Consider the following 12,412-nt stretch of genomic DNA (forward strand, 5'->3'; position numbering starts at 1 on the left):
CTCCTAGTACAATGCAGGAGATCCTTACACAAGGAAAGCTCTGTCATGCTCAAGACAGCAAACACAGACTGAACAGATGGACAGGAGATTGTGAAACTGGCTGACAACGAACAGTAAAAAATGGCATGGGAACAGAGTCACATTAGTGACACCCCAAAGCCAAAACTAACCCGTAGCCTGAGCCAACAGTAAACGGAGGGTGTGGAATACAGAATCTTTAAGTTTTGTTTGTCAATCAATTATTACATTTATTCAGAAGAGGTACAGAGTCCAACTTTTCAACAGGCAGTTCTCAGTTGCTGGCTTGAGGTATTACGTGCTGGTGTGAAAGTCTAAAAACCTCAAATAATTAACCACTAGAACTGTCAAGCAGCAGTCAGTTATTCACCTGTCGAAATCATTTCAAGATCAACCCTGGTTCAATGAAGAGTGTAGAAGAGCATGCCAGGAGCAGCACCAGGCGTACCGAAAAACGAGGTGCCAACCTGGTGAAGCTGCAACTCAGGACGACATGCATGCTAAACAGCGGAAGCAACATGCTATAGACAGAGCTAAGCGATTCCACAACCAACGGATCAGATCAAAGCTCTGCAGTCCTGCCACATTCAGTCGTGAATGGCAGTGGACAATTAAACAACTAACGGGAGGAGGAGGCTCTGAAAACATCCCATCCTCAATGATGGCGGAGTCCAGCACGTGAGTGCAAAAGACAAGGCTGAAGCTTTTGAAACCATCTTCAGCCAGAAGTGCCGAGAGAACGATCCATCTCGCCCTCCTCCCGATATCCCCACCATCACAGAAGCCAGTCTTCGGCCAATTCGATTCACTTCACGTGATATCAAGAAACGGCTGAGTGCACTGGATACAGCAAAGGCTATGGGCCCCGATAACATCCCGGCTGTAGCGCTGAAGACTTGTGCTCCAGAACTAGCTGCGCCTCTAGCCAAGCTGTTCCAGTACAGCTACAACACTGGCATCTACACAATGTGGAAAATTGCCCAGGTATGTCCTGTCCACAAAAAGCAGGACAAATCCAATGCGGCCAATTACCCCCCCATCAGTCTACTCTCAATCATCAGCAAAGTGATGGAAGTTGTCTTCAGCAGTGCTATCAAGCAGCACTTACTCACCAATAACCTGCTCACTGATGCTCAGTTTAGGTTCCGCCAGGACCACTCGGCTCCAGACCTCATTACAGCCTTGGTCCAAACATGAACAAAAGAGCTGAATTCCAGAGGTGAGGCGACAGTGACTGCCCTTGACATCAAGGCAGCATTTGACCGAGTGTGGCACCAAGGAGCCCTAGTAAAACTGAAGTCAATGGGAATCAGGGGGAAAGCTCTCCAGTGGCTGGAGTCATACCTAGCTCAAGGGAAGATGGTAGTGGTTGTTGGAGGCCAATCATCTCAGCCCCAGGACATTGCTGCAGGAGTTCCTCAGGGCAGTGTCCTTGCCCCAAACATCTTCAGCTGCTTCATCAATGACCTTCCCTCCATCATAAGGTCAGAAATGGGGATGTTCGCTGATGATTGCACAGTGTTCAGTTCCATTCGCAACCCCTCAAATAATGAAGCAGTGTGAGCCCGCATGCAGCAAGACCTGGACCACATCCAGGCTTGGGCTCATAAGTGGCAAGTAACATTTGTGCCAGACAATGACCATCTCCAACAAGAGAGTGTCTAACCACCTCCCCTTGACATTCAACGGCATTATCATCGCCAAATCCCCCACCATCAACATCTTGGGGGTCACCATTGACCAGAAACTTAACTGGACCAGCCATATAAATACTGTGGCTACAAGAGCAGGTCAGAGACTGGGTATGCTGCACCGAGTGACTCACCCCCTGACTCCCCAAAGCCTTTCCACCATCTACAAGGCACAAGTCAGGAGCGTGATGGAATACTCTCTACTTGCCTGGATGAGTGCAGCTCCAACAACACTGAAGAGGCTCAACACCATCCAGGACAAAGCAGCCCGCTTGATTGGCACCCCATCCACCACCCTAAACATTCACTCCCTTCACCACTGTGGCTGCAGTGTGTACCAACCACAGGATGCACTGCAGCAACTCGCCAAGGCTTCTTTGACAGCACCTCCCAAACCCACGACCTCTACCACCTAGAAGGACAAGAACAGCAGGTACATGGGAACAACACCACCTGCACGTTCCCCTCCAAGTCACACACCATCCCGACTTGGAAATATATCGCCGTTCCTTCATCATCGCTGGGTCAAAATCCTGGAACTCCCTACCTAACAGCACTGTGGGAGAACTTTCACCACACGGACTGCAGCGGTTCAAGGTGGCGGCTCACCACCACCTTCTCAAGGGCAATTAGGGATGGGCAATAAATGCCGGCCTCGCCAGCGACGCCCACATCCCATGAACGAATAAAAACTGTAGAAAGTTAGCACGCACAAGGGCTTCTAGTTCCCAGAAACCTAAAAATATCAAATTATCTGAAGGCGTTTTTACACCCAGCATGCAGTTATACTGCTCGTTGTGCATTGCTGTACGAAGCCATCCCACATCACTTCACTTCATAATCCCAGTGTGGTGTCAAATGTGGTTTCAAGAAAGTGCTCTGAGGTCCGTTAGAACCTAGCACTTTATAACCAGGAGCAGAGCTTACTTAAATGTTTTAAGAATGGGGGCACTCCTGTATACAAGCATTTTGACAGAAGTCTCCTGACCGTGAGTCTGATTTGCAGCTAGGCAAAAAAAAAAAACAAGACTTTGCAAGCTGCGGATTGGTAACCACAGCAGAATCGTTGCCTCAATGTTCCTTTTGCAATTTATTCCTTGGTCAGCTGTGTGTACTAACTGGCACAGAAATCCAAAACCGCGCTCAAGCTACCAAGAAATCCACACAAGTAGAATTTCTGTTTGCCCACTAAAGCATACACTGTAGGGACACACCCCACTTACTTCTCACCCTGGGGGCTTTCTGCCCTCTCTTCTGCTTCCCCCCAAACCCCGTATTGCCAAAGATATTGCTGGAGTTTAATCAGCTGAAACTGTGCATGTTATCAACACAGAGCATTGATAAGTTTTCCATTACTTATCCAGCCAGGACCACCCTACCTGTTAGGGCACTGCCTTGCAGGGTTACCTGGAGATAAGCTGGGAGATGCCCAGCCTCCAGTGACAAGACTACCACACCAGGTCTTATTAATGAGCCAGGCTGGCTGGTCAATCAACAATCTTCTGCAGCACTAAAAACCTGACTGGCTCGGGTATCGGATTATTGAGTCTGCCACAAACACCTAATAGGATGGACAACAGTGGACAATTTTGCCTCGGTGATCTTTCAACCGCTATTGCCCAGAGGATGTCAGCATGCATATTGTCAATGCTTGATGCCCTACAGTTAGCTAGCTGATAGACTTCCTCTTAGTGAACTGATTCATCAAGTTTTTCTATCTGCACAGCACACACTGATGGCTTTTCAGCTTCCCTGTGGCTGAGTCTGTTGGATCAGATGGAAACTCAGTACAATACCCTATTCAGGATACCTTCATGGGTTTGTTGAAGAGCTCCGGATTAGTCTATCATTGTTGAGCACAGGGAAACCCATCTGACCAAGAAAGAGCAGGAACTTTAACCAACAGAAAACGATCTTGAATATTTTTTGTGTAATTGCACTCCACTGATCTTGCTCAGCTCCCTCACAGTCCTCTTTACCTCAAATTGCTGCATCGTAATCTATCATTGCAGCAACTCTTGACTCTCTGAAGACGCTTCAAGTAAAGATCCTCTGCTTTTACCAAACAGCTCTCCTTCCCTTTCCAGTTATCTTATCAGCAGCCTGTTTAATGCACGAATGGCCAGCAGGCTCCAAATTTGTGACTTCATGTTGTATTTTCATGAGGAATAGTTCACACAATTAGACATATTATAATATACAATGTAAGAAATGTTAACTGTTACGGTACCTTCGCCAACCCAGAGAGTAATTCAAGTGCTGCCAATGAGATGCTCATGTCCTGTCTCCACTGGGAGTTCAGTCTCTGCGTTACCAAATGGATACTGCGAATCAGGAGTCCCGATGCTGTATCTGTATGAAGAGCTATGATATAACCCCAATACCACACACCACGGGGAGGGAAAACAACTGGGCATTAGTAACTACAAGCAAAGCAATCAAAACAAGCACCGCTCACAGCCCATGCAGCAAAGAACAGCATTCAAAAAGGAAACCAGCTCCCGTCCCAGTAGCAATTAGGCTGTGTCGATGTGGTGGTCATTAATGGCAGCATTAGAATCAAAGGACCTGAGTCTTCATATCAACAATGTGGGACAAGGTACTCTACTTCAACTGACCTGTTTTAGATCAAATAGCACTGGTGGAATGATGAAGGCAACTTGACAGGGCTGTTTCAGTTAAACATTGAATGGCGGAAATTTTGCCAAAAAACTGAGTTATGCTTTTCAATCCAGTGCTCAAAAGTTCAAAACGCTGAAACAGCACCTAATCTGTGATTGCCAAAATCAGAATGGTCCCTCCCCCTTTCATCTGAACCATGCCACTGAATGATGTAATGGATTGAATAATGTAGGAATGAGCTCACATCAGTGGAACAGTGCAATGATTCAAGGGGAGCAATGTAAACTTAACAAAATTGAAAGAATATAGATCCAGCATTTCAAACCTTTGAGCAGTATAATTTTAATAAGGGAATATCCACCAAGTTGCAGGATTGGGAGGAGGTTGGGGGGGGGGGGGGGGGGGGGAGCAGGATAGAATCCTACTTGATCCGAATCATAGGAACAGGAGGAGGCCATTCAGCCCTTGGAGCCTGTTCCGCCATTCAATGAGATTCATGGCTGATCTGTATTTTAACTCCATATCTCTTAATACCCTTGGCTAGCAAAAATCTATCGATCTCAGTATTTAAAATTACTAATTGAGCTAGCATCTACTGCTTTTTGTGGGACAGTGTTCCACATTTCTACCACCCTTTTTGAGAAGAAGTGTTTCCTAACTTCTCTCCTCAATGGCCTGGCTCTGATATTAAGGTTATGTTCCCTTGTCCTAAACTCCCCCACCAACAGAAAAAAGTTTCTCTCTATCTATCCTATCAATTCATTTCAAAATCCTAAAAACCTCAATCAAATCACCCCATAACCTTCCATATTCCAGAGAATGCAAGCCTAGTTTATGTAATCTCGCCTCACAATTTCTCAATCACTCCTCTATTCATCATCCAATGGGATCTTGGCTCCGAGAACCAAAGTGAGAGTTCTGTGCAGGAGCAGGAGGAGGCCATTCAGCCCCATGAACCGGTTCTACCATTCAATTCGATCATGGCTGATCTGTATTTTAACTTCATTTACCTGCCTTTGATTCTATCAGAAATAACTTCCAAAATGCTAGTGGACTATTACTCTCTATAATAATGTGACCAGTTACACTAAAAATAATGCAATGCCTAGAAAGGCGTCTTGCAGCGGTTCTCAACAACTAACCCCCTTAGATTTCTCCAGAAGGCGTTTACTTATCTGCCTCCTTCTTTGGAGTACAGTTCCACAGGTGCCACCTGCACAAGTGGCCAACATTCATGACTAAGTTTTGATGATGAATGTCAGAAGGATATCTGACTGTGGAAGTAGATATTAAAACTGTAAAGGGAAGATGGTCGGGCTGTTACTGGAAGGAGGAAGTGAAATGGGTCGAAGATGTCACCTTTATCAGAGTCTAATTACCAGTCTCACTCCTCTATTGCACTGCACCAATGTGACCATTCTAAAATTTGGTCTTCATGACTACCAAATTATTATGCTCTTTCCATCGGACAGCTCCAGGGAAACATGTGCTTGAGATACATGAAAGGAAACACTGCTGGTAAAGGGGCTTAAATAAGCAAAGGACAGGGGATTACCTGTAAATTCCCCAATCAGAATACTAGTGGCCAAATCAGAAGGCATTCGGCGCTGCTTCCCAGTAATAATGGCTGATTAGAAGCAAAAAAAATCCTAAATTACAGGTGTTATATACAGTACAACATTGTACTGTATATTGTTTATATGTAGACTCACATGTACAAGCAAAAGAACTATCAAGGCACTGTTCAGTAACAATACAGCAAATGATAAAGTGGTGTCTTTATGTACTTTTGAGAGATGTGACTATTAAAGCTTGGCAGGTGTTTCACTACAGTTTTAAAGATTAAGATAGTACGTTTTGAAAATAATTTTAGAATTAAAGCAGCATATCAGTTTTTAAAACTTTATTTTACAGGATGTTGTGGGAAAGCTTCCTCCTTTGATTCTGAATGTTTGTTGGCTGGGAAGTACCATTCAAAAGAGTCCAATGAAAAATATACTAGTCAGTGACAAAAGGAGGAGCAAGGGAGATTTGAAGAGTTTGAATAAACAAATCCATTGAATGGCTGCTGATCCATAATGCTACCTCAGTTCTACCAGGATTGTTGCACATCCCATAGTAGGAGAATGGAGCATTGCCTGTCTGACTGAAGTACGTGACTGTAGGGCCTGGTGCTGCACCATGTGCCCCATATGGGGAATGGGTTGTTGTTATTCAATCACGACTCAAGGTTTGACTTTATTTCATACCAATGGGATTACTTTAATTTTGTAGGTGGGGTAGGGGGGGGTGAGGCAGGTTTGCGAATCTGTTGTGGGAAACACTCCCAAACCAGCGGATGACGTATTTGATTTTTCAATACATGTTGTAAGCATCGCTGGTCGTATTTATGTGAAGAGTTTGGGCAGGGAAGGCAATCTATTCAAACACAGCACGTACAGAGGATGTGTGGTCTCAGCAGCAATTTACTCCTGTGTACAGCTGCATCCAACAGTGGAAGGTGCAACTCCAGGGAAATTCTGATCTGATCAAAGTTTGTTTTTTTTGGAAATTTCTACTTGATTGAAAGGGAAAATGAGAGCACTACATAAACATTCCCGTTCTTTTCTCCCCCTTAGACCTAGATTCCTGAAAGCAGAACTCAGGGTAAACTATGGACGCATAGTGACACTACTGACACGCCCGAGTAATCACTCTTCACTCCAACTTGGAACGTCAGTGATGGGGGCTGATGACTGAGCGTAACCTCAGCTATACCTGATATACGCGCGCGCACACACGCGCACACACACACACACACACACACAGAGCTAGACCCGTTATAAGCACACGCACACAAACACACACTTCCAGCTAGAGCTGGTATAAGCACACACATACACACACACTTCCAGCTAGAGCTGGTATAAGCACACACATACACACACACTTCCAGCTAGAGCTGGTATAAGCACACACATACACACACTTCTGGCTAGAGCTGGTATAAGCACACACATACACACACTTCTGGCTAGAGCTGGTATAAGCACACACATACACACACACTTCCAGCTAGAGCTGGTATAAGCACACACATACACACACTTCTGGCTAGGGCTGATGGATACTAATCAGGAGCAGAAGCCCGAGTGGATGTTTCCTCCCCTTGCCCAGAGAAAATAAGGCCAATTGCAGTGTCTTTCTAACCCATTCCAAAAGCCACCCAAGCTGACTTCAGCTAACTTCCCATTGAGTCGTGGCAGGGGATAGGGAGAGAGAAATAACATTCACACTCCAAATCAAATTGCTTTGGTTGATAAAAGTCAATGGTATCTGTATTGAAACACCTTAAGTCACACAGTTCTACGTGAACAGCCTTTCAGTTCTGCAGAAAGCAGCATTAGCCAATTAACAGTGAGGTGAGCCCCAGAACCAATCTTAAATTCAATTAACTGATCATGCATTTAGCACCATACCATTTCATCAAAAAATGTTTTCTAAAGAGTCAGCAACAACATTCTTTTGGGTCCACTGCTTCTTGTAGCGCAGCAAGGATGGTACAAGACCCATGGAATACATTACGAAGAGATGGTGTGCCGAGCCAGTATTCCATTTGTTGTCCAAGATGTCAAAACAGTGATTAAACTTTCCTCTCCTTTCCAACAAAAAAAAGGGAACCGTAGTTCCTTTTGTTGAGGTTTTATTTAACTTGGGCACAAGAACAGTGTTCGAAGTCCACTGTCCCAACCAGGCCTTGGACTGAGAAATATCCGTATCTGGGGCAAGGGGGAAGCCGGCTCTAGGATAAATCAAATTTAGGTACAAAAGGCAAAAAGAAAATAATTTGAACACAGCAGATGTAGGACTGAGTGGTGGAGACTTTTTACATTTGGTGTAGTACAAAATAATAAAAGGGATACTGACTCATTGTATGCCAATCAGATGCAAAGAATGTGAAATATGTACTGTACCTTCTACCCTTTAATACCTGAAATTTAATTTGCATGGTGATAAATACTATTTATGCAAGAATTTAAATTGATGATGAATAGTTTTCATGACACAAAAATACCTGTACCACCTATTGGGAAGGGAGACATACAAAAAACAAAGAACAAAATTAACTTAACATGCAACACTTTTTACAAACATGGTACAGTAGGCATCTTAAAACTTGTCATGGCAAACATTCAACAGAGGGATCTGCATTCGCAAGAGGTCTACAGGTCAGGCTCGCACAATCAGACACACACTTTTTTTTAGTACAATTGAAGCAAAACACTTTATAAACCAAAAAAGCCGAAGTGCGGGGTGGGCAGGGGAATAAACCTGGTATGGGTCCCCCTTGAGAACAATCATTATACAGTTTCCAATATTTGTATTTAGTGTGAAGTCAAAACACGTCTTAAATTTCAACAGAGCATTTTACACTCAATATTTTTCAAAGCAGGGTTGTAATGGAATAAGGCCCCAAAAATCAACAAGGAGGGGGGTAGTTTCTGAAATTCGTCTGTCTCAGACATCTGCCACTACCCCCAAAGTTTCTGGCTCAGTGGAGATCTGCTAATGGTGGACACCCGTGTTAAGAAGTTACAAATTGGGCTCGGGGGTGGAGTGGGGATTAATTTATTACAGGACATTCCAAGTGGTCTTTGGAGGGTGGGGGTTGGTCCAGGCCATGATCCCGGCCTGGATGCCCAGGTGGGTTGCACTTCTGCCATTTGGCAGTCTGATCTCACCGGAAAGTGCGTAGGCTCCGCCTCATACAAGATCAAGTGGGAATTCCCGTGCAAGGTTGAGACGCGGATATGACAGTTCCCAGCCTACATTCCGGCCCTTCCAGTGGGCAGGCAGGAGTCTGCCGGAAAGGCGACAGATTTTCAATCCCTACTAATTTTTGAAGACTTTCAACATAGCTGGAAAGCTGGTCTTCATCAATGGAGATTTCTCCAAAACAGCAATTTTCTTGATCAAAATCACAAGCATAATTTAATAATTTTACAACATCGTTTCTTTATCTCCCTCCTCCCAAGTTTGTTGAAATTTGTAGGATGTGCAGAAAATGAATAGCTCATGTTCTCTTTCAGGAGTCCATACCACATTTTATGTTACTTGGTGTCTTATTTCAGGGCACTAAACCTTTAGTTTCAACAGAGTGCTTCCTGAATTCATTCACAATCCATTTGTTTATTTAACTTTTTTAAAAAATCATATACATTCAAATTTTTAATCAGCAAAATTGTATTTTTGAGACGGGGAAGGGGTTGGGACAATATAAACAATTCAGCTTCACACGCAGAACAAGAAACAAAGAAAAGAAACAGCATAGATATGTACATTTGGAAAAAAAATTAGGTGGGTAATGCTGCAATGAAATGGGAGTCTAGGTGGAGATATTTAATACAATGAAGGCCGATACTGTTATTTTTGCTTTAAAACAAATCAAAATTGGGAGAAATGATTTTGGTACAACAGTAAAATGGCTCAGACCTATAAGTAGTGGAGTGCTTGGTTGTGTAGGGGCAACCAAGGGAACAGCTGCTATTGCTGACTTGTCCTGTTACAAGTGCCCATCACATTTCCTCATGAGAAGTCATTCAGGGCAAACTTGGATGACGTCAACATTGCATTGCATTTTTGTTGTTGAGGAGGATAGAAAAATCAATCTGCACAAAATTGTTCAACATATTCTTTTGCTTTATGCTAAAATTATTTCTTCTCTACGGGACAGTTCTGTAGGTCAATTTATGCCGGGCTTTGAAAGAGAGCAGTGTTGCCAATCTGGAGGATTCCAATTTTTTTTTTTTGCTTTGCTGCACAATGAATTGGATCATGGCAGAAAACCTATCAGAATTCACTAGCTTGGACCTATTTAGGAGCACAGGAACAGGAGGAGGCCATTCAGCCCCTCGAGCCTGTTGCACCATTCAATTAGATCATGGCTGATCTGTGTCTTAGCTCCAACCACCCATCTTGGGTCCATAACCCTTAATACCCTTGCCCAAAAAAATCTATCAATCTCGGTTTTGAAATTTTCAATTGACCCGCAGCCTCAGCAGCTTTTTGTGCAGAGTTCCAGATTTCCACTCCCCTTTGTGTGAAGAAATGCTTCCTGACATCACCCTTGAACGGCTGAGCTCTAATTTTAAGGTTATGTCCCCCTTGTTCTTGGCTCCCCCACCAGAGGAAATAGTTTCTCTCTAGCTACCCTATCAACTCCTTTATTCATCGTAAACACCTCAATTAGTTGAAGCTCATAGATAAGTATTCTAAATTCCTGTGCAAAGTAAAAGCCTCAAATCATGATTGTAGAAATTTTACCACTCTCCTCCCCGTTTGACTGAATACTGGAAAGTTCCACAGTCTTCATGATTCAGCAATATATTACTTAGAAAGGAACATGGGTTTAATTCATAAAGAATTTACCTACTAAACCAGATCATCCCAGATTTAAACTACCTGTCATTTTAGACTAAAGTTACCACGTCACCAAGACAACAACTTTCCACCTCTATCCCGTCACTGAAACTCTTCTCTGCGCTTCTGGTCACCTCCAGACTCGATTACGCCAATGTTATGGAACATAGAAACAGGAGTAGGCCATTCAGCCCCTCGTGCCTGCTCCGCCATTTGGTAAGATCATGGCTGATCTGTGATCTAACTCCATATACCTGCCTTTGGCCCATATCCCTTAATACATTTGGTTGCCAAAAAGCTATCTATCGCAGATATAAATTTAGTAATTGAGCTAGTATCAATTGCCGTTTGCGGAAGAGAATTCCAAACTTCTACCACCCTTTGTGCGTAGAAATGTTTTCTAATCTCACTCCTGAGAGGTCTGGCTCCAATTTTTATACTGTGCCCCCTACTCCTACAATCCCCAACCAGCGGAAATAGTTTCTCTCTATCCACCCTATCTGTTCCCCTTAATATCTTATAAACTTCGATCAGATCACCCCTTAACCTTCTAAACTCCAGAGAATACAATCCCAATTTGTGTAATCTCTCCTCGTAACTTAACCCTTGAAGTCCAGGTATCATTCTAGTAAACCTACGTTGCACTCCCTCCAAGGCCAATATGTCCTTCCGAAGGTGCGGTGCCCAGAACTGCTCACAGTACTCCAGGTGCGGTCTAACCAATGTTCTGCTTGCTGGCCTAGCATCTACTCTCCATAAATTCCAACTTGTCCAAATGCAGCTGCATCCTGTCCTACACTAAGTCCCACTCACCCATCACCCCTGTCCTCGCTGATCTACACTAGCTCCACGTTCCCTGGTGCTTGCCATTTAAAATCACTGTACTTGCCTCTATGGCCTTGCTTTGTCCCTAACATTGCAGCCTCCTCCAGCAATACATCCCCTCCCGCATCCTTCGATCCCCTGACTGGCCTCCAGTGCATTTCCGCTCTCCCATGGCCCCATCACTGCTTTTAGTTGCCTCGGCCCTAATCTCCAACTCTGTCCCTAAACTTCTCTGTCCTTTAAAAACCTTTTCAAAACCCATCTTTCCAACCTTGCTGTCCCTTAATCGCTCTCCTATGGCTCCGTTCCTTTTGTTATATCTTTGTAAAGTATCCTGGGGTATTTTGTACATTAAAGTTGCTATAGTACATAGAATTTACAGCACAGAAACAGGCCATTTGGCCCAACTGGTCCATGCCGGTGTTTGTGCCCCACACGAGCCTCCTCCCATATTACTTTATTTAGCCCTATCAGCATAACCTTCTATTCCTTTCTTCCTCATGTTCTTATCTAACTTCCTCTTTTAACCTCAACCACTCTTTGTGGCAGCAAGTTCCACATCCTAACCACTCTCTGGGTAAAGAAGTTTCTCCTGAAGTCCTTATTAAATTTATGACCCCTAGTTTTGACTAGGGCAAAGCTAATGGCTGGATAAGCAAAATCACTGCTTTGGCCATCCACTCAAGGGCAAATGAGGGTACAAAGACCCAAAAAGTTGAGGGGCTAGTATTTGATCCTTCTCATGGCCAGGTTTGGATCTTCGAGGTACTAGATTTTCAAATCTTCCAGCATCTGTTGGGATAAACTGAGTTAGTTATTGGTCTGTCTGCTTGATACTAGGAATGATTCAACCCTGG

General features: G+C 43.9%; 1 protein-coding gene across 6 annotated transcripts in view; it reads right to left on the reverse strand.

The window, feature by feature from the left end:
- ralgapb (Ral GTPase activating protein non-catalytic subunit beta) overlaps positions 1–12,412 on the reverse strand; it is a 112,339-nt gene that overhangs the window by 34,103 nt on the left and 65,824 nt on the right. For 4 of the 6 annotated variants that reach the window (XM_068000157.1, XM_068000156.1, XM_068000155.1 and 1 more), the window contains one exon: positions 3,940–4,073. In XM_068000157.1, coding sequence (XP_067856258.1) covers positions 3,940–4,073 — 134 coding nt within the window. The remainder of the gene's footprint in view (positions 1–3,939; positions 4,074–12,412) is intronic. The other 2 variants (XM_068000158.1, XM_068000154.1) reach the window with 1 other exon arrangement.

The sequence above is a fragment of the Heptranchias perlo genome, chromosome 19, assembly GCF_035084215.1.
Source record: "Heptranchias perlo isolate sHepPer1 chromosome 19, sHepPer1.hap1, whole genome shotgun sequence".
In the NCBI taxonomy this organism is placed as follows: Eukaryota; Metazoa; Chordata; class Chondrichthyes; order Hexanchiformes; family Hexanchidae; genus Heptranchias; species Heptranchias perlo.